The sequence below is a fragment of the Protopterus annectens genome, chromosome 8.part0 (genome assembly GCF_019279795.1).
Source record: "Protopterus annectens isolate FY-2018-M chromosome 8.part0, PAN1.0, whole genome shotgun sequence".
Lineage (NCBI taxonomy): Eukaryota > Metazoa > Chordata > Ceratodontiformes > Protopteridae > Protopterus > Protopterus annectens.
Genome location: NC_056741.1, coordinates 315,884,097 through 315,907,430, shown reverse-complemented (window position 1 = coordinate 315,907,430; position 23,334 = coordinate 315,884,097). Strand labels below are relative to the sequence as shown.

At 40.6% G+C, this 23,334-nt stretch overlaps 1 protein-coding gene across 1 annotated transcript in view; it reads right to left on the bottom strand.

The window, feature by feature from the left end:
• SMG5 (SMG5 nonsense mediated mRNA decay factor) overlaps nt 1-23,334 on the bottom strand; it is a 2,571,376-nt gene that overhangs the window by 1,923,174 nt on the left and 624,868 nt on the right. Inside the window, exon 5 of the mRNA XM_044079814.1 lies at nt 20,906-20,995. Within this exon, the coding sequence (XP_043935749.1) occupies nt 20,906-20,995 (90 nt within the window). The remainder of the gene's footprint in view (nt 1-20,905; nt 20,996-23,334) is intronic.

Below are 23,334 nucleotides of genomic sequence, written 5' to 3'. Positions count from 1 at the left end.
GTACTGTTGGACTGGGAAGTGGAATTTGTTTTAAATTCCAACTGGATGTCCTTTATTAAAAAATACGTCCGTTACCTGGACGATATTTTCATCCTTTGGGAGGGTGAAGTTGAGTTATTACATGACTTTATTAGTTATATCAATAACACTACTGATTACCTAAAATTCACCCACCAATATGATACACATTGTGCAAATTATTTAGATGTTAAAATATATAGTAAGGACAATGAATTTCACTCCCAGATCCACAGAAAGGACACCTTTAGCAATGGCTATTTGCACTATAGCAGTGCACATACATATAATACCAAGAGGGGAATTATCAAGGGGCAGTGCATCCGTGCGGCACGCATGACTACTGAGAGACATCTAGTTGACCTTGAATTGCAGTATATTGGTCGACTGTTCTTGGACAAGGGATATCCACCTAAGATGGTAAAAGACATCACAGGTTATGTCATGAAGGAATGGGGGCTGAAATACAAGCCACTTTTGGGAGTGGGTATAATTAAATCTTTACCAGTAGGAGATACTAGTACTAATACCGCTAGTCACAGTTTAGTGAAGGAGAACAGTAATTTATATACTAGGTCTTGCATCATTCAATATGGTAAATATTCAAATGAAGTTAAACAGATTATTACTACAAACTGGAATATTTTGACCAGTGACCAGACCATTAAAAGCAAGATCACTGATAGGCCACACTTTGTGTATAAAACTGGAAATAATCTTAAAAGAATAATTGAATTAAAATCAAAATTCCAGAATAAAACTAAGGATAAAAGCATAGGCACGAAAAGATGTGGCCAATGTAATTATTGTAAATATATTTTAGATGTACCTAGCATTACTCTGAATAACTGTTTAAAGAGTAAGATCTGGTTCTCCAATGGTAACTGTCTATCCAAACACGTTATATATCTTAGTGTTTGTCAAACCTGCAAGAGTTATTATGTGGGGAAGACTGACCGTAGCCTTAAAAACAGAATATATGATCACATTTACTGCATGAGGAAGTGTGACATTAATAATGCTCTATCGAGACATCTCATTAATAGTCCACAGTGTAAGATTTTCAAATTTGGGATCTTAGATGTTGTTTTTCCCAATCCTAGAGGGGGTAACATCAAGGCTACAGTGGGGGAACGTGAAATCAAGTGGCAGCTAAGGTTGGATGCTGCCACCCCTCCTGGCCTCAATGAAATGATTCCCACCAAGCCTCTAGTTAGGGTTTAGTTCTTACAATAGTGCAATATTTTGTTGCAATAGCTTCATGCACATTTATTATTCTTGTATTTATATATATATATATATAGGGGGGTTGCCCCATATACTACTTCCATAAGTTTTCAGTATTGTCATTATTTTTAATGGTTATATACTGTTTAATAGATATGTTACAATATATTTCATATGCATATATCTCAGTATATTAATATTTTTATTATATTAGGACTGGCACTTATTGTATATTTTTTATGTTTGCCACTCTAGAATACATATTTCTGTATACATCTCAGCGAAGAATCAGATGATATTGTTTTTAATCATGTAGATTTATTTTGACTGTATAGTTAGTTTATTTAGTTTATCTATCTGATATTTAGGAGCTGCTTTGTTAGTATATATTTTACTTAATCCAGTTTTATATATTAATCAAATTATTTATTTGAGTGTTTATGCAGAATGTTATATATTTCATCTTTAGTAATGCTTATTGCTTGACTACTGATTCAATTGATTAATTATATATTAGGGCGGGTTTTTAGAACAGTTGTCATATAAAAGCGTCATGTCATCTTGTTATGATGTTCTGATGAAGACAGATTTTCTCTGTAGAAAGCGCTCAACTGATTTTATGTGAATAAATTTAGTGTTTCCAGCACAGAATCCTTGTTCCTGGCGTTTCTTCTCACCTTCTGGTGTGTTTGTAAATTAGTGGTATCGCAGGATCAATTTCTTTATACAACCTTTTTTATACAAGGAAATATCCCGCTGTAATTTAGTGAATTTTTTGTGATAAAGAATATCACAACTTTTTTCTATGTCCTTCACAATATTCACATAGTTGTTGAAGTAATGGTCAAACAATAAATCTTGTGTGATTTTGGTGTGTATAATGTCTAGGTCATTTAACAAGCCCTCTATTTTTGTATTATTGTATATTATTACATAATGGCATATTGGGAGACCAATTTCGTCTTTAACAGTGTATACAGTCAATACATCAAACTATACACCCGTTTTCTGGACGATATTTTTATCGTTTGGCAAGGGGACAGGATGATTTTGGAGGCTTTTATAAAACATATTAATGAAACTGTCTGGTTTTTGAAGTTTACCCATGAGATAAACGACAATAAAATCACATATTTAGATATATGTTTAACCATTAATAATGATAGAAGTGCCTTAATATCCAACATTTTCAGAAAGTCAACCTTCTCCAACTCATATCTGCATTACGACAGTTGGCACCCAGTACATCAGAAGAGGGCCATCATAAAAGGTCAGATGGTGAGGCGTACGTATGGTTAGTGAACATTCTGACCTTGTATTGGAACTAGAGTTTATGGTGGGTCTATTTCTTAATAGAGGGTACCCAGAGAAATTATGTGACGAGGTCAGGAATGAAATCCTAACAAAAAGAGAAAGTGGTAGTATTACACCCATTCTTAAGAGCACTGGTGACCTGTTTAATCACAATGTTAACCACAAACAGAATTTTGGTAAGGAACATTTCCTCTTTGTGTTAACCTTCAACGCAGACACTGACGACATTATCAAGATAATAGAAAGATATTGGACGTCTTTGTCTGGATTGAAGGAATTCAGTGGTTTTTCTACCAGAAACCCAAGTTTGTTTTTCGGAAGGACATGGCGTTTAAAGGGATGTTAGAAAAAGGTAATTCATACAGGGCGAACACTTGCAAAGCCAGTGGCAATTTTAAATGTGGGAGATGTTCCACCTGCACTCATATTTTAACCACAGGTAACAGGATTAAGGTGAACAACTACCCCATTAGGATTAACGGTCATTACAATTGTTTTTCTACCAACATCATATATATTGCTAAATGCCAGTCTTGTACGGCATTTTATGTGGGAAAGACCTGCAGAAGATTCAGAGACAGGATTAGGGAACATCTCTTGGACATACAACATCTTAGACCAACTAATGCCCTGGCACGACACACAATAGCCCACAGTGATCATAAATTCCTATTCTGTGTCATACAACAGTATGTAAAAGATGCACAGGGGAGAATCACGGACCACCATTTGGACACTGGTGAGCTAAGATGGCAGTTGCGTCAATGCACACCATTACCCCGGTCTGAATGAGTTCATCTCTATAAAACCTTATTTAAGGCTCCAACACATACTAGGGTAGTATTTTAGTTAACACCCTTGTGTGTTGGTAGCAGAATTACAGACACATATTATACCTACACTTTTAAATCATAACAATGTTTTTATTTCATTTTTATTCTTTGTTGCTTCATACACACATAATTTAATTTATTTTACCTTTATACAGAAATTTTAACATTATTTAATATTAAAAGTTTTTGTAACTATTGAAGTTTAAGATTGTAATTGTTTAGGTTATGTATGTGACTTTTTAGTTTCCTTTTTTGTAACACAGAAAAGGTGTTTATTGTATTTTATTTCATTGTCTTCTTTATTGTTTAATTGTTTAACTGTCTTAATTGTCAAATTGGGGAGTGTATGTATAAGCTTTGGCTCCACACACTCTGAAGAAGTCAGTTTTGGACGAAACCTAGGTCAGTGGTGGAGCACTGGTGTTTTTTGTTTGTAATAAAGCTGGTTGGAAGTGCCTTGTTACTCCGTGGATCATTTCATACAATACTCCTTTGCTTCTTCTCTCACCAGAAGCAAAATGTTAGCACCAATCCCAAGAAGAGAAGCAGGCCACGGCATGTTTGGTGATCCACAGTCTTGCAACAGATGATGCAAGGGTCTGCAGGCTTGTAGCCCTCTTCTGGAAGATGCCTCATACAGCAACCAGACCAATCAGGTATGTTAAGCACAGACAGACACTCTCCAACCAGAAAGAGTCAGGAATCAATGCACTCTGCTCCTCCTCTCACCAGGATCAGAAAACAAGCACAGATTCCAAGCTATCACCTACAAAGCAGTTATTAAGCTTTCTGGTGATCAGCAGTCTCCAGGAAATAATGTAACTGCACTCCTTTTCCCACCAGGAGAAAACAAAAGCACTAATCCCAAGATGACTACTGAGAGGCAGAATGTGGGCTCTCCAATAACTGGTGGTCTTGCAATAGATGCTTAAAGGGAAGATGAAATAATGGTTTATCCTAAATACTGCAGTGTGCACTAGAGGAGTTAGATGTGAAAGTAGGTAACTTAAGTTTTACCTGTCTAAAAAGTTAAGCTTTAGTGGAGAGACACTATTTTTAAAACAGCAAGATAGATTGAAAGGGGGTAGTCACTTTTGTATTCTGGTACTATGGAATACAGTAGGATGGCCAATAAATTTAAATAATTGAACGGGAGTGATTTCACAAAATGATAATTTTGTGTTTACTCACACCAGCCAGTAAAAGCAGAGAGGAAGTTAAATATATGGTCAACTTAACATAAGAGGAAGGCAAACTAGAAAGACAGTGGAGTTTAAGAACACAACAGAAACCGGATGGGAGGGTGGAAAATTTTCTGACTGACTCAAGAGACAGCGCTGTGGTCTCTTTTCAAGTTTTAATATGCAGATAAAAGCAGAATAAAAGTAAAACACAGTGTAAAGAAAACTAATCACAGTATACAAAATAGAAAAAGGCAATAAAGTAATATAAAATACAACAAATAATAAACAAACTAACCTTTCCCTCACAGCAAATTGTAGCAGAGTCTGGGTGAGCCTTTCCAGTAAAGCTCTGCAATGTTTTATTTCAGAACATAAATAAACCCCATCACTACAGAACATTAGATAGAGGTGACATCACAGGAGCTAGCAACTCAGATACCCTTCTTGCAGAGGTCAGAGTAATAAACTGTTTTCCATGTTAAGAACTTCAAGTCAGCCAGATTAGCTGCTTCAAATGGAGCAAGTGTTGCTTCTGTAACACAAAATTAAGATCCCAGGGAGGTACCACCAGTTTTCCTGGAGTCCTCTTATGCAAAAACTCTTTTAAGAACATTTTGATGTTAGACTCCATTAAAGGAGGGGGATCCGTCGGCAGACATGCTGAAATGCCCGATAAATGAACCTTAACAGAAGAATAAGAAATGCCATAAGACAGTAACTCTCACAAATACTGTAAGAGCAGAGAACAAATAGTCCTGAATGGGCGCTGGTTATGCTGTTAGCACCAACTAGAAAACATTTTCCATTTGCTAATATGACATTCTAGTCTCCATCAGTACCTACTGCACCATCCTCAGTAAACAGGTGTCTAAAAGGCATTCAGACCCTATCACTCAGAAAGTCAACTGAAGATGACTGACGTCAAGGTTATCAAACACTCCTGTTCTTGTGAGTAGATCCAGTCTCTGAGGAGACTTGTAATTGCCCCTGGCCATTTCCAAAAGAAAGTAAAACCATAGTTGTCTGGGCTAGAAAGGAGCACCACTATGATTCCTGGGGGATTCCTTCTGAATCTTGAGAAGTACCCTGGATATTAGTGGAAACTGTGGAAAAGCATACAGGAAAATTCAAGTCCAAGGAAAACGAAAGAAAAGAAAAGGTATCTGTCTTCCAGGCCTTCTAGCATGGAGTCCTGGAATAGAATCTTGACAGTTGACTGTTCAGAGAAGAAGCAGAGAGGTCTATTTAAGGAACTCCCCACAGATGGATTAAATCTTGGAAGACTCCCTAATCTAGTTTCCATTCATTAGGGTCTGCCCTTGTCCTGCTCAGCTTGTCTGCTACACAGTTTTACTCTGAATGAATGTAAGATGCCTGCACAGTGAGATTGCGCTGTGAAGCTGTATCCCAGGCTAAGATGGCTAGTCTGAAAAGGAGTATGACCCGGTTCCTTCCCTGCTTGTTGATGTGCCACCACTTGAAGAGATCCCAGAGACCAGAGATGGTGTAGAGAGTTCAGTGTCTTGATCCCCTTGATATTTATGTGCATGAGTCTGTCCTTGGCATTCCATACCCCATGCACTTTTATCTCTCATGAAACTGTGCCCTAAGCAAAGTCCGAAGCACCTGTAGTGACTGACTACTTTGGAGCACGAACAGAGAAGGGGAAACCTGGATTTAAGGATATATGTTGTCTCCACCAAAAGATTTCTTTTCTGACAAACCCAAGCACTGGGATTTGAAAAGAAAGGGTTATGATGCTGAGACCAAATAGATTTCAGATACCACTGTCTCTTTCTCATGTGGAGTCTTGTCAGGGGTATAAAGAGAATCACAGATGCCACAAGACCAAAAGTCCTGAGGGATTCTGTCAAAGTAACAGAAGTCTAAATGGAAACCTTAGAAACAGATCTACATAAATATGTATGTTTTCCTGTGGAAGAAAAGCTCTTTGAACTGAGGTGCTTAGCTGACACTCCAGGAACACTGAATGCTCTCTTGGAATACCAGCTTGTGTAAGAGATGTCTTGCCCGAGAGAGAGATTCCTGACACCTTAAGAAAGACTCTGCAAAGATAGGCAAGTCCACTAAATATGGAAAAATGTGGATACCCTGTAGCCTTCAATAAGTTATAACTGGAGCTAAGAACAGCAAAAAGGTATCAACCCTGACCACTTCTTTTATTTTGGTATACTGGAGGTGGTTGGCTACGATATTAGAGGGGGTGACGGGACTAAAATTAGATAGGGCTGAGATGAGATGGCAACTGCGTCTGAATGCCGCTGTAGCCCCTGGTATTAATGACCACATTTGTATCAAACCTGAGTTAAAACATAGGGCCATTAAGTTATAGTTTTTAGGGATTTTTTACATATATATTTTATTATTAAAGACTAGTATTTGTATTTGTTAATATTTAATTTGCCAGTAGGTTGATCTATATTTTTGAACTAATGTGTAGAACTTTAAGATTTAATTAGTGTGTTAAATGGGGGAGTGTTCTCTTATAAAAGCTTTTATTTTATTGTGTTACACAGTTTTGAAGAAGTCTGATACGACGAAAACGCTCACTGTGTCCTATTTACCTTTGTGTGGATTAAAATACTACTTCTGAATTATCGTGTTTGGTTTCTGGCAACTGGATCAGTGTTTTTTGTGGTGTTACTGGTTTATAACTGGAGCTATTACACTTAAATACTCTTGGTGCTGCGGATAGACCAAAAAGTAAGGCACAGAACTGATAAATGGGATCCAGACACAGAAAACATTAAAAAACATCTGAAGTCTGGATGAATTGGGATGTGATGATGATAAGCATCTTAAGCCTGGTGTTAACAGGAAACTTAGAGGAAGAAGAGGCAACTGGTTGTGAATTGACAATTTTGAATGTGGGTACTATCCCAAACAAATTTAAGAAAGAAAGATTTAGAACCGGTCTTCAAGCATTTTCTTTGGCACTAGAAACATCCTTGAATAAGCATTTTATTTGCAGTAGAAACATCCTTGAATAAAAACCCTTCCCAACTAGGAAGGAGGAACTAGTTCTATCACTCTTTGGGACAGCATGTGATAAACAAGTGGAAACAAAAAAATAAATAAATAAAATGCTCTGGAGGATTAGCAATGACCCCCCTGGGAAGGAGGCATTTCCTCACACTTATCTGTAACCCTGACAAATGATTTTCAGAACCCACCTGTCTGAAATGATTGGTTGCTAAAGAGAAAAATGGAGATTCAAACTTTCTGGAAGAAAAAAAAGGGGCCATGGTGGGATGGGGTTCACAAGGTCTCTTGAACAGTCATTCAGATTTGTTAGATTGACCTTGATCTTGGCAGGTTCAAGATTCTTTTAGGAACTCCCTTGTTATTTCTTCTTAAACTTCCTTTTACCTGAATTTTGTTGAGAGTTTACTCTAATTTTTGCCAAACTTGGATAAGCAGATTAAAAATTCCTTGGACAATTTGGAAAAGAAAGGCTGAAAAATTCTTTGATTCCCTAGATCAGCTTGCCCCTTTCATCACACTTTTTGATCGCCTATGCAGCAGAGGGGCCAAGCACAATCGCTATTCCAAGGGAGAATTTAAAATTTCATTTTTAACATCTGGGAGGTTCTGAGAATGCAGTCATGCAAACCTCCTCAAAACAGTGCCAGTGGCCATAGCCCTAGAAAAAGTATGCAAACAGAGTAGTGACCAGTGTAATAGAAGTACAGTACGGTTGTGTAACTTACCATAAATGTAGATGTAGGAGTGTATTCACTGTTGCAGTCATAACCAATGGGATTTCTTGCTTTGGAAGCCCTTGGCTGGCCTGACTAGCAGAGAATTTTCACTGGCTTCAGGAACAGGAAGAGGAGGATTCCCTGATCACTATTAAAATGTCTTGGTATAAAGTTAGTCAGCTGGCACCATAACCTCAGTACTTTTTTGCCTGCAACACATAGGAGACTCCTAACAGGTCCCTACGGTCAAGGCCTTAAGCTCAAAAACTCTAGAGATTATACATAGGAGGGAACAACCCAGAAACGGAGAAGAGAATCACAACCCCAATCTCATGGGACAAGAGGGGAAGAAGAGAGGGGAGGGAAAATACTGCAACAGTGAAAATGCTCGAACATCTATATTTATTTTAAGTGTACACAACTGTACCACGTTCTTTGAGATTCACTGTTGCAGCCATAATTGATGGGATGACTCCCAAAGCTGAAAGGAGAGTGGATAGAAAGTTCATGGAGAGGAAACTATGCTCTGCAAAATGACAGTGGCAAACCCCACTCTGGACTTGGAGAAGGTTGGAAGGTGATCATGGTTGGTGAAGGTATGTACAGAGGACCAGGCAGCAGCTTCCAAGATGTCCTTAGCGGCCACTACTTGGAGAAAGACATTAGATGTAGCAGTAGCCCTAGTGGAGTGGGACCTCACAGGGTATTTAGGCTTTTTTTCCATGACGACTATAGCAAAACAAGACTCAGTGGGAGATCCATTTGGAGACAGACTGTTTAGAAAGTGGTCTCCCCTCAGAGCTACAGACAAATGCCACAATAAGCTGGTCAGACTTCTTGACATTCTTTGTTCTGTCCAAGTTGTAATGCAGCTGCCCTTGCACATCAAAAGCATGGAGGATTTTTTCCCCCTTGTTTTGAGGGTTAGGAAAGAAGGTAGGCAAGTGGATGGTCTGGTTCAGAGAGATCTATATAACCACTTTAGGCATAAAGGAAAGGATGGTCTAAGAGACTCTGTCAGGGTGGAAAGTAATGAAAGGTTCCACACACACATAAGGGCTTGAAGCTCTTACACCCTTCTAGCTGAACTAATTGCAAGTAAGAAAGCTGTCTTCCAGGTAAGGAATTTGATGTCCACAGAGGCAGCTGGCTCAAAAGTTGGGAGGGTAAGCTTCTCCAGAATGAAATTGAGATCCCACATGGGAACAGGAGGTTTCATTGGGGATCTAATGTAGATAACCTCCTCTTGGGAACTGCTTGTGGATAACCCCTCTCAGAAACTGCTTTTGACAGGATGGGAGAAGACAGGAGGTTGAGTAGGCAGAGAAGCTGAAATTGCTCAGGTATAAATTTTAACAGAGCAATAAGAAAACTCTATCAAAAAAATCCTGGTAAGTATGAAAGGATAAGACATATCCGAGCTTGAATGGGGCTCTGTCCCTTTTGTGTGCACCATATAGGGAAACTCATTTGGCAGAGTAAGACTTTTTTTGAGCGAGGTCTCCTGGCTTCTTTCAAAATGTCCAGTACCTACTTGTTGAGGAGTGTCCCCCTCCAGGAGGTCAAGGTATCATTTAAGTTGTCAATTTGAGTGTGTTCAGGTTGGAGTGTATGATGGTTCTCTTGTTCTGTGTTAATAGGTCCACCCATTGAGGCAGCAACCATGGTTCCTTCTTGCTTAGAGTGAGCATTAGAGGATATCAGTACTGCCTTTGCCAGTCAGGGGCTACAAGAATGATCCTTGGCCCTTCTTCCCTTGTTTTCAGTAGTATCCTGGGGAGCAAGGGTATTGGGGAACGGCATAGAGGAATAGGCCTGTTCAAGGGAAGGAGAAGGCATTTGAACTTCCAGACTGACCTTGTTTTGGTCCTCTGAGCAAAATTTTTTCAAGTTAGCATTTTCTTTAGTGGCAAAAAGGTCCATCTCTGGCACACCCCATTCTTTGGCTATGTTGAGGAAAAACTTCCTAATGCAGCAGCAACTCATGAGGGTCTGACAAGCTGCTGCTAAGGTGATCCACAAAGTAAGTTGGTTCCTCCTAGTAGGTACTGTGCCATGATTTGCAGACCTTGGGAGTTTGCAGTTTCCCAAAGGTCCATGGTAGGAGGCACAGATAACAGCGAGTCCCCCCTTCTTTTTTATGTACCACAAAACCATGGCATTTTCCGTCTTTACTAGAAGTACTCCTGGTTTCCATTGGTCCTTGAAGGTAATCAGACCTTTTTTGACTGACATCAGTTCTTTTAAGTTGATGCGTTTCTTCTTGAAATGGGCATCCCATCTGCCCTGAGTTTAAGTTATTATAGTGCCCCCCCCCGACTATATCCGAAGCATTCAAAGTCTGGTTCTGAGGGATGAATGTGAAGGAAGGCCTGGGTTGAGGGAGCATGCTCGGGCCCACCAGGCAAACTCTTTCCTTAGACAAGGGAGAAGCTTCACCCTGAAGTTGAGGGATTGAGAATGTTGGCACCACTTATTTCTGAGGTACCACAGCAACTTCTTCATATGTAGCCTGGCCAGGGGGATCATGACAATGCAAGAGGCCATGAACCCAAGGCTTTGAGGAACTCCCGGCTGTGAGGTAGTTCCTGAGAAGGAGCTTTTGGAAGTACAGGGCTAGAAAGGTAACCCTGTCTGGAGGAAGGGAGGCTTTCCGAATTGGATTCTTCCAGCAAAACCAACAGAAACACAATCCTGTTTGTAGGGTTGGTCTGAGACTTTTGGGTATTGATTGCGAACCCCAATGAAACCAGGATCTCCTGGGGGTAAAGCAGCTGTACAAGTATGGGTAAATATGAATGCCCTTTGACCTGTAGAAAGCTATCACTGGGCCTTGGCATTTTGTAAAAACCTGGCTGCAGTAGACAAGCCAAAGGGCAGAGCACAAACCTGATAATGGCTCACACCTGCTCTAAAGTGTGAGAACCTCCTGTGAGATTTTTCTGTGGGGACATGGAGGTATGTATCATTTAGATCTAAGGTGATCGTATAAGCGGTGGGCGAGATCATGGCAGGAATTTCTGAAGTGTTAGCATTTTGAATTTTGGTACCTGCAAGAATCTGTTGAGCCTTGACAAATCCAGGAATTGGCCTCCAGGTTACCCTCTTTTCTGGGAACTAGGAAAATCCTCACGTAAAAACATTTTTCTTGGAATGTGTTTGGTACTGCTTCCTCAGAACCTTGGGTATACAGATGCTGTATTTGCTTTAAGGCCTCTGTTTGCTGGTTTGGTAGAATATCTAGGAATCCTGATCAAATTAGAGGCTGTTTGAACTGGGGTTTATAAACTCTTTAAATGATCTTTAGTATCCACTGATCCATAGTAATGAGAGTTCAATTGTTTAAGGAGGACAGCCATCCTAGTCTGAGATGAGGTATGGAGGGAAGAGGGAAAGGTAGTATCATGGAAGAGTCATGATTGCTCCCTGCTGGACCCCCTGTTGGTAGGATCTCACAGGCCTACTGGAATCTGATTGCTACTCTTCTAGGTTGCTAGTGCTGCCTTTGACGCCTTTCTCTTTGAGGTCTCCCATGTCTAGACTTAGACTGGAAGGCCAGAAAGGAACAGTGTTTGGTAAGGTAATTGCAGCCGAGACGAGGAGGCAGAACATAAAGAAAGTCCTTGGCCATTTGCATGGACCTGGCCTTACCCCTCCTCCTTAATTAAGCAGTTTCAGTTTTGGGGCCAAAAAGGAAATCTCTGTCCAAAGGAGCATTCAAGAAACTGGATTTCACATGTTCAAGGAAGGACTGTTTCCTCAGCCAGGCATGCCTTCTAATGCCGGATCCTGTAGCTGCTGCCCTGCTGGAAGCTTTCAGTGCAAGGAGGATGTAGCTACTTGAGAGTAAGAACTGCAGAGTCTAAGCAGTTCCTTGGAGAGGTAATTATTTTCAGTCTCCACCAGTTTTTGCTTCACCTAATTTAAAATGGTTTCCTGGTACTTCACCACATGTAACTGGCAATTCAAAGCCCTTTTGACCAGAGTAGCACAGCTGTAGACTTTCTTTACAAACCTGTCAGTTGGTAGGGGATTTTTGGAAGTACTAGCTTTAGCTCCCTTAGGACCTGGACTCTCCACTTCACCCAATCAATGAGCTAAGTTCCTCAGCTTGTGTGGAAGTAGAGGGACCTACTGGCATATCAGACTCCAAACACATCTCGACAAAAGCCTGTGCCACAACCTCAGTTATCAGAGGGGACTGCAAAGGCATCTCACCTTCGGCAACAACAAGCCTAGGTGGACTGGCGAATGAACATCGCCCAATACCCTAAAGTTTTGGCATTTTTCTTTTATGCCTAGGGAGATCAACCTCAGCCTAATCATCAGACAACACAGTATGTGAAGGCCCTAGCGACACGCTAAGTTTTTAGCTAAAATTTTAGCCGTACACTTGACTGTTCTACTGTTAAAGTGAGCACACAGTTGACAGGTACATCAAGTTCTGGGCCCAAACAAGCTGCACAAAAAGAGTGAAAGTCTTGGTGTGGTACTTGCTTGCCACAACGGAGAGAGCCATTAACTTTCATGGACATTAGTCAAGAAACATAAGAGAAGCTCCTCAATGGGTATTTAGTTTTAGATGTCTACTTTCTCTGGTATGGACCAAACAAAGCACCAACTAGTACTCTGCTTTGGACTCTGATGGCAAGAAACAACTGAGGTTATGGAAATGGCTGACTCCCTTTATAGTCAGACATCTTTAAGTCGGTCAGGGCGTCCAATGGCTTCTAAAGGAAGAGAAAATTCTCAGACAGTCAAGCCAGACAAGAGCTTCCATGGCAGGAAATCCCAGCTGTTATGACTGTAACAGTGAAACACAAAGAGCATCTAAGTTATTCAAAGCAGATTTTTCCTCAAAAGAAGAAGGTGCAGATAAAACATTCCTTGCATATTCTCAATTTGTCAGAACAAACTAACATAGGAGCCTGACAATTCAAAATTCTGAAGAACAAAACTGTAGACGTAGGCACTTTTTCCCATACCTCTCAGTAATTTTCCATTTATTACCAGAGAGAGTAGTATGGGAAAAAAGTGCTTAGCAGAAGTGGGATCAACTAAAGTTATATCTGCTGGATAAGGTTGGGGAACACTGCATAAAAATTAAAAAGACTGAGAAACATTATACATCCTATATGCCTTTTTAGGAGCAGCAGGCTTGGCATTAGGAAAACTGCAGGCAGTAGTGCACACATCCTCTAAAGCAGACAGAACAGGAGGAATGGGTGTAGGTTCTGGAAAATCCTTCTGTAATACCACATAGATTTTCTGAAGGAATGAGTAACCTCCCACTGAAAACATTGGCTCATTCTACAACAGTCTCTCAGAATGAGAGCCCTCCACATGGAGAATCAGACACTGAGCACTCCTTGGAGTCTGACTCAGAGATCTGAAGAAAAAAAAACTATATCCATCCCTGCATCTTTCTGCTCAGATTCAGAATCTCGAATCTCTTCAGGAAAGGAGGACTCTCTCTTTTACCTGAAACTACTTTACAAAAAGGATAAAAAGTCTGAATCAAACCTTCAGCCAGACCCAGTAAACTACTCTTATACAAAAAAAATTGAGAAGCAGAAGTTAAAATATGCTTGGTCTTCTGTTTCTTTTTGACAGGAAAATGGGGCCAACTGTGTTACTAAAGGCAGAAGCTGCTTCCCAGGGGTGGGCAGACATTTATGACAGCAGGGAAACCTTCCCTAATCCCTCTCCCAGGACCGACCAGACTGTCTTCTCTCTTGCTCACTGAGGGGACTCTACCAGATGCAGAAGATGTGGCTAACCCCCAGTCCACAGTGGCTGTATGTGCTAAAGCAGGATTACGTGTATAAGATGAGTGGACTGAGGTAAAATAAATTGCCACAGCAGACTCACCCACCTATGGCTAAGGCAAACTGCTAGCCTACTGTGGTGGCTGAAGAAGGACTGATCATGGGACTGACACAGTCTGTTCCATGATCAAACCGAAAATGGTGCCTCTCTCCCACAGAAGACAAGCAGCAATTGCAATTAAACACTACTAGTCCACAAAAGATACTTTGACAGAAATAAAAAACACCATGCCTGCCCCAAAAAATAAAAATAAACAATTTCTCCAAAGAAAAAAATGCTTTTCATTACTTTACACTATTAAATTGACAGATTTAATTGCTCTGCTTAAAAGTACATTAGTCTTGAAAAGTCCATTGAAACACAATGCTCCTAACCTTTAAAATACCTTTCCTGAAGTAATAAAATAAAATAAGTAATAAAATATCAACAAAATTAATAAAATAGAAGTACCCCCCGTGAAAAAAAGGAGCTTATCTGCCCAGCAAAGAAAAGGAAAAAGCTGACCACAGATCCTCGAAAGTCTCAGAAGAGTGTACTCTTCTATGGCAATAATGCTCTGAAGGGCTTTGCTCCTAAACTTATAAGTTCATAAGAGGTTAGTAGGCTAATGGCCCTAAGGCCTTTACAAGACTAGCTGTGTAAAAATCCATGCATCATAACTGACCAAAATTCAGTGGTCGTTGTTAGCAGAGCGATTCTATGAACAACAATGATGAGCCCTGCCCATGAGGGACACAAGTGCCAACCCCAGTGCAGATTTAAGGTCACCCATCCAATTGTCAAGGTTGCGCTTAAATAGGGTCACTGAAGAGCTCTGCGTCATGTGAAGTGGGAGCTTATTCTAGAGGGTGGCAATCTCTGGGAGATGTATCTCTCTCTCCAACATGTTCTGTTAATGTCACAGGCTAGATTGAGATCACTGAAGTGAGTGACCCTTGTCCCATTTGATTTGCAGATGTGCAGCATTTCCATTAGGGCAGAGGCAGGACTGCTCTGTAGGCCAGGCACAGGTCGCCTCTCAGCAGCCTGTATGATACGAAGTACAGTGACAGGACTTTCAGTCTTTTCATGCAAGTCATGTTTTGGAGGCCTTGGATTATTCTGGTTAGAAACCTCTGTGGTCTCTCCAGTTGCTGCAGGTGTTTAGTGCTAGGGGCACTAGACCAGATCAGGCACTCTAACTTGGCTATGCGGTACAGCTGGAACTGCTCCCTCTCCCAAACAAGGTAAGACTGGTTTTCCTTTGCCTGTCAAGGATGACCCAACAGGTGCAGAGGATGCGGCTGAAACCCAGTCCATGGTTGCTCAACCGGGTGCTACACCAAGAGACAACAGGCTGACAGAATGAATGGTCTGAGAGACTCGCTTTGTCCACTCTGGATTCACCCATCTACTGCTAAGGCACAGAAGGAATCGGCACTGCTTCAGCTCCTTATTTAACTTTTCCCTTTTTGCAGCCATGAGAAGGGAGAACTACAAAGACTGGAGACTGTTCCATGTTCAATCTAAAAAGAATTCTGAGCACTAGGTAGTGGAAGCAATAAGCGTCAGTAACCTAACAAATTTAAAAAAAATTACACTAAGCACCAAATATTTTATCAGCAAAACCTTTAAAGAAACTCTCTGGCTGTTTGACTTTCTGGAAGTAGGCAACCTCTAGGTCTAAAGTAATTATAAGCACCCAAAATACTAACAGTACACAATACACCGATCCCAGACAAAAAGCCCTTGTAAGGGATAAAAACCATTCCCAAAACAAGAAGTCATGGTCTCCTTTCCTAAGTGGAAGGTATTTTTCCTCGAAGGATACTTATCCGTCAACCCACCACACTTCCAGAAAAAATGTTCCCAAGTACCTCTTTCTTCCCAGTCACACCTGCAACATTTGCTTTCTACCGGAGGAAAATTTCTCCTGGGTCTACCTTCGGTATAAATATCTATGTAAACATTTCCAAGCAAAAAATCCTAAATCTTCTACACTTTGTTGCATATTTGGGAGACATACATATATCCTCCCATTGTTTCTTTGTGAATTGGTTATCCAGTCTCTTTTTCCAATCCTTTCTAACCTCCTCTGATTGATTCTTATAGTTATCATGCAATATTTTTTATGCTCTAATATTATTCCTTTTTTAATGGCAGCTTCTGTTCCAGACTACTAAAAACTCTACCAGTGCCGGTCTTTCATTTAGGACCCCCCATTTCTCTCGCTTTGTCTATACTCTGATATCAGTCCCTGACAGGGAAGATATTCTCTAATCTGCAGTCCAAACTAATTCTTGGTCTCTTCCCTTTCTATTACCTTTCCCTCTCTACAGTTATTTGCTTCCAAATATCTTGGTTCCTTTGCCAGTTTTCCCTCCCAGACAAAGTCCTTCAGTTCTTTATTAATTGCTATCCACAACTTCTCCTCTGGTTGATAAAAATATGCCTGACCTGTGTACAAGACTAAAGGGACTAAAAACATTTTGAATGCTTGGGTCTTATAATCCATATCTATATAACAAAGTTTCCATTTTCTTAGCTTTTGTTTAGTATCTTCCCACATATCCTTAGCTGCCACACCAGAATATTTTTTAATCCATACTCCTAAATATTTCATGTTATCATGTCCTCATAAATACAGATATTGCTGAACCAATTCATGTGTGTGGGTACATAATTTACTGCTATTGCCTTTGTTTTAGCTTCATTAATTTTGTATCCTGAAAAGATATGAAACTGTCTCGAAATGTTCCACAACACTGCAATGTCTCTCTCTGGTTTTGTCAGGTATAAAATATCACCTGCAAATACAGCCAGCTTTTCTTGACTACCATACCAATTATATCCTTGAATTTCTGAGTCTCTTAATCTCTCTGCCATTGGTTCTAAATATAATGGAAATAATAAAGTAGAAAGACAACACTCTGGTGGTCATATCCTTTGCAGGATATAATTCCTTTAGCTTTGGCTGTTTCAGCAATGATCATTAAGGTGAACATGGCCCAATTTGGACAGCCCAATGCATAGTTGGGTGTGCATGAGTTAGGCTGAACATAAGGCAAAACATGGAGGAAAAATAAAAAGCTAAAAGACAGAAAGCTAAACAGCCCAGAGTCTGAGTGTTGATTTTGACTGGTCTATTTTTAATGAGTTAGTTATGTAATTTGCTTGTTTTGGGTGTACTGTAGTAGACTGCTGTCCAGCCTTCTGAACAGCTAGCAGAAGTACTGACTTCTAGATACAAGTTTTACCAACATTTGCTTTTCTCTAAAGTTCTGAGACACCTTTACTTATGCCATAAACCCAGGACTTCAGATTATTTTGTAAGAGAACCAGGCTTTTTTTGGTGGGGAACAGAGTAATTTCCTGATGTCATTAGATAGTCAGACAAGGGAAAAGCCTCCACCCTAGCTAGAAACTACAGGGACCCCATTAAAACAAATAAAATAAACAGTCTGCACTTAAAAAAAAACAGTTTAGTCCAGGAAGGGACAAAAAGATCTGGCAATGAAGCATAAAAGCAGTCATTAGCAATGTTTAGTGAACAACAAAGAGCAAGAGAATGACAACTTTAAACTTCTCTCCAAGCTCACCCTCTCTTTTAAGAGAGGATGATAAACACATGGGGAAAACACACACCTATGTTCAGATGACAAGTCTACATTCATGTTGACTTACCAAACAAAATTTCAGCACGTGACAAGGCTTCAAAATAAAATTGCTGAAAACCTTTTCAGCTAACATCAGAGTATACCACACCCTTTCCTGTGGGATGACAATACCACACAAACTTGTATGTTTATCAACATATTCAGACTCCACCACAACTTAACACTGGGGAAAAGTATAATTCCATTATTACATAAAGTCTTTCATTAGTTTACAGAACAGATATTCATCAAGTGCTTTTGCACAACTGTCAGGTTTCTACAAGGCTTTGTGACCTACTGACTTATTTTCGGACAAAAAGCCACATTACAACTACTGCAAGCAAAATACGTCACAGTATAAAGATGTACTGCAAGTATAAGAGCACAATATGAAAATACAGGGAGATAACATACTGGACTTGGTTCTCACCAACATGGACGACCGCTGGACCACTCCCACAGTATGTTCTTCCTTGGTAAGATCAAATCATTGGTCTCATTTGAAGTTTCTATCCCACCCAACCCCCTCCCCAGCCATAACCAGGCTAAAAAACATATCAAAAGCTGACTATAACCTCCTAATGGAGGGTATCAAGCAGCTTCACACTTCCTCCCCTCAAATGATGCAGACAACTATGCTGAACAGTACGCCAGTGCAGTATACAAGCACCTGTACAACTGCATGGACTCAGCCATACCCAACAGAACTAAAATCTGTTCAAGGAAAAACAAACCTGTCTGGTGGACATCCTCTATCAACAGGCTTTACAACAAAAGGAAGAAACTGTTGTCCAAGGGTAAAAAGGAACAAATTCCAAATTGGAAAAAACTCCCTCCTCTGCCTCAACTAACAAATTAGATCACTAGTAAAAACCTCCAAAACCAATTATGAGTTGAAACTAGCCTCCAAAACGATGGGAAACCACAAGTACTTCTTCAGTTACGTTAGGAACCTCCATGGCAAAGCTCGTTTGTTCCAAACTAGTACTTAATGATATCACTTACACTGATCCTGCTGACTTGGCTAACCTGCTGGCTGATAGGTTCAGCGCAAACTTCACCCCCTTATCGCCCAGTCAACATCCCCGATACTTGTCTCACACCTCACATCTCTGTAGATCAAGTGTTAAAAGGCCCCATCCAAAGCAAAGTACACAGCTTCCATGGGACCTGATAATATCCATGGCTGTATTCTGCACCATCTCCAGCAAGAACTAGCTTCGCCATTGAGCACCCTATTCACCCACAGCCTAACTACAGGCTTCATTCCAGCAGAGTGAGAACTGCCATAGCCATCCCTTTGCACAAAGGTGGTGCCACTACTGACCCAGGAAACTATCACCCCATCAGCTTGACATGTCTGATCTGTAAAGTCATAGAGAGTAGTATTATTATAATTGATCTCATATACAAGGACATAGGCAATCTCTAAGCACTTGACCCCACCCAATTTGGATTTGTCAGTGGCAGATCTTGCCTAGTGCACCTAGCTGACGTCTTTGAGACCATCACCAAGGCCTTGGATGAGGGAAAGTCAGTACATACAGCTTACCTTGACCTAGCCAAGGAGTTTGACACAATCCCCCACTCGGGCATCATCAAAAAGTTAACACAACTTGGTGTTAATCCCCATCTAGTCAGATGGGTGACCAACTGGCTCACAGACAGGACCCACAAGGTCAAAATAGGTGCTGCTACCTCCGACAGCAAACCTGTCACTAGTGGTGTTCCCCAGTTATCTGTTCTGGGACCCCTACTGTTTGGCATATACTTCTCAGAGGTCCAGGCAAAAATAAAGGGCCTGTGTCTGACCAAGTTTGCAGATGACTGTAAAGTTGGGTGCTGTCATTCACTCCCCAATTGATATTAACATACTGCAAGAAGGTCTCACAGCTACAAATAACTGGTGCCAAAGTCATGGCCTTAAGTTAAATGCAAAAAAATGTATTATCATATCGTTCGGCAAAAACACTGCCCCTACTCATTGCCACATCAATGGCAACCTCCTAAGCACACAACCTGTGGAGAGAGACCTGGGTACTCAGGTTGACAACAATCTCACATTTGACAATCATGTGGCAGCTGTGGCCAGAAAAGCCTTTTACTTGGTTCATCTTATAAATAAAGGGATTGCATCCAGAAAAAAGGAGGTTATTTACCTCTCTGTACCCCTCCGTTATTAGACCTACGATTGAGTATAATGCCCCGTTTGATATGTACCTCTCCAAACACCTGCACCAACTAGAAAGGCCACAGAAATACCTCTCAAAGAGAATCCATGGCCTCCAACACCTATCCTATGCGGACAGGCTTAAATCATTATCACTCTAGTCAGTATCATACAGATTGCTCAGAGGTGATCTGTGTCTTGCCTACAACGCAATATTGGACCCTTCCCTACGAGAGATGCTCCACATCCGTAAGTTTAACTCCTCGTGCATTACCAGCTCGATAGCCCTAAATCTAATATGCAACATCAACATCAACAAAACCTGCTGGAGAGACAAGTCTCTCAGAGGCTGCCCTGTCTCTGGAATAGACTTCCCATACATGTCAGAGTACCTCACTGGCCCTCTTCAAATGTAATCTTGATGAGTGGATGGGAAACCATAAATTTGTCCCAGGGGTTCCACCTTTGTCCCTCATTGACTGGAATGGCAGGTGCTGACAGGTTTCTTTTTTGGGGATAAACTCTTGGCTAGGCTTGTAAGGGCCCCAGGGCCATTAACCTAGCCACCTTCTATGATCCTATGAAAACACCTTAAAAAGGGAATGGGAGTAGAACAGTGAAAAACTCATGAATATTCACTTTGTGTAGAATATATGTATATATATTACAATTTGTCATTCACTCTGTATATAATTTCACGTATATATTGTGTTTTCCCCTGACTGAGACAGAAATTGGTCCAATGAGATCAGTGCTCTACCCTGGTTAACAAATTCAAAATAAAATAAAATGCATGGGCTACATATATTACTGTTAAAAGGGAAGGGCATCTAACTTATCCAGCAGGCAAGGAAATAGAATATTGGACAAGCCAAGCAATACTTACTGGCCATCATACTTCTATATTCTATTTTATCACAACCTTCTGTCTGTATTCTCATCCACATAAACAAACCTATTTCCAAGTCCTTACCAAGATCTCCAAGATAGACCAGGCACCGATGACATGCCATCTCTGCCCACTCCAACTCCTTCCCTGATGCAGTCATTGGCTTTTTATGCCCTACAGTGAAGATAAAATAAATAGTACATTAGTTTCAGTTATAAAAAAGAAAAGAAATGAAAACATACAAGTCAAGACGAGTTAAATAAATGTAGTTCTACAACTGCAGTCAAACAATTATCATTTATTTTTATCTTTTTTAAATGTGTAACAAAATTAAAAAGACAAATCCTTAAGATAACCAAATACAAAAGAATTTTCACTAGTTAAACAAGAAAAACCTAACTAAGCAATCTGCAGAGCACTAAAAACACAGACTGACAAATTCAAGTGCAATACCAGGATAAATTGAAAACATCCAAGTCCAAGTTCGGACATGTCAATGATAATTTGATGTAAATTTCCCCATGATGCTTTCCAGTCAGTAATTTTTTTCTTTAACTTAGGAGACAGCTTGAAGGCATGCACACAGAAAAGTGGACATGACAGAATATGGGAGAAATCAGTGTAATCTGTAAATTCAGAAAGAAGGGAAAACAGTGGAACAGGTTAACATTTTCAAGGTATTTAGGAGGCATTGTAAGGAAGAACTGAAATCTGAACAAGAATGTCAAAACTAAAATCAGAGGTACTGCAGCCAAATGGTGCAAAGTGTCAAAGGCAGAATTTTATAGTAAAAGAAGCTGAAAAATAATGCGTACAAAAGTGTTGCAACCAGTGCTCTGTATCACACAAAAACCTGGGCAGTGGAATCAGAGCAACTGAAGTTTGTGGTGGTGGAGGTGAAGTGTCTTAGATGGGTACAGATGTACACTATGGGAGACATGACGAATGGTGTACAGAGCTGAAGCCAAAGCAGTCCCACTTACAGTGATTAAGGAAAACAATCTAGTGATTTAGTGACGTGCAGGAAAGTAGAATACAATTTGGTAAAACAGATTTTAAACATACAGGAAGAAAGCAAGAGCAGATGACAGCATCCTGCCAAGAGATACATGAACTGCATGAGAAAAGACCTGTGACAGTGGAGAATGACTTCTAAAAAAATCTAGAATGGTGGCACTCAATCAATGGAAGTGGCAAGACTTGGCATGACACCTTGCTCTCAGATAAAAAGGGGTTGATTACGATAAGAGGAAAATCTTTTGTAGATTAGCCCACTAAGTTGTTAAATAGAACCTTACTAAAATACACAGCATTATATACTGTAATGCATTATTTTGTACAGTTCAACTCAAAATATAAAATGCACTGCTGCCAGGAAAAATAATTTGCTATAACACTGAAGAAAAGTTGTATAAAATCTTACCATAGCCATAGATGTCCTTCTCTTCCATGTTGCAGTATTCTGTACAGTTCGGTTTTCTCCTCTTGCTACCTGAACGTCTGGCCAATATACAAAAGTTTGCAGTCACTGCATGGTGCATGGGAGGTCTAACATGGCTAGCAGACCTTGGGCCATAGAAGTGACGTCAGCATGCACTAGACTTCAGAACTGAGCGCCTCACTCAGAGCCAGTCCCAGAGAAGGTAGTGCCAAGTCCTGTGCCATCCAAGAAGGGAAATGCCTAATATCAGGAGGAGTAGGTGGGAGGGAAGGAATACTGCAACATGGAAGAGAAGGACATCTATGGTTATGCTAAGATTTTACACAACTTTTCTATGTCCTTCTATTCACATGCTGCAGTATTATGTACAGTTGGGTGAGTGCCAAAGCTCACTGTGAGAAAGGGGGTGGTGGCCTAGTAGAATTCTCCAGGAATCCATGGAGGATAGCCCTGGCAAATCCAGCCCTGGACTTGGAAATCTGGTCTAATTTGTAATGCTTTATGAAAGTGTACACAAAAGACCAAGTGGGTGCTTCAAGAATAGTAGAAGTGTCCAGGCCTTTGAAGGCTCCAGATAAAGCCAATGCCCTAGTGGAATGTGCTTTAACACTGCCTTGTAAGGGTTTCCCCATGGTGTGTGTAGCAAAAGCTAATAGCCCTGGAAATCCAGGCTGAAATGGTTTGCTTAGTTACTGCTTTCCCCAGGGCCCTCGGGTGGAAGGAGATAATTAATCAGAATGTCTGATGGGCTTGGCTTTGTAAAGACTGAATCTGAGCTGTCTGTGCACATCAAGGGAACAAAGTACTCTCTCATTGTCTCCCTGTGGGTTGGGAAAGAAAGTGGGTGGGTGGATGGCTTGGTTTAAGGAAAGGTCATTGACCACTTTTGGCATGAAGGATGGGTTGGTTCTGAGGGTTACCCTATCTCTGTGGAAGATAAGGAAGGGTGGAATAGCCATGAGAGCTTGTAACTCAAACTCTTCTAGTGGAGGTCAAGGCCACCAGCAGAACAGTCTTCCATTTGCAGTGTTTTAGGGAAGCTGGGTGCTGCCTCCAAGGGAGGGAGTGTGAG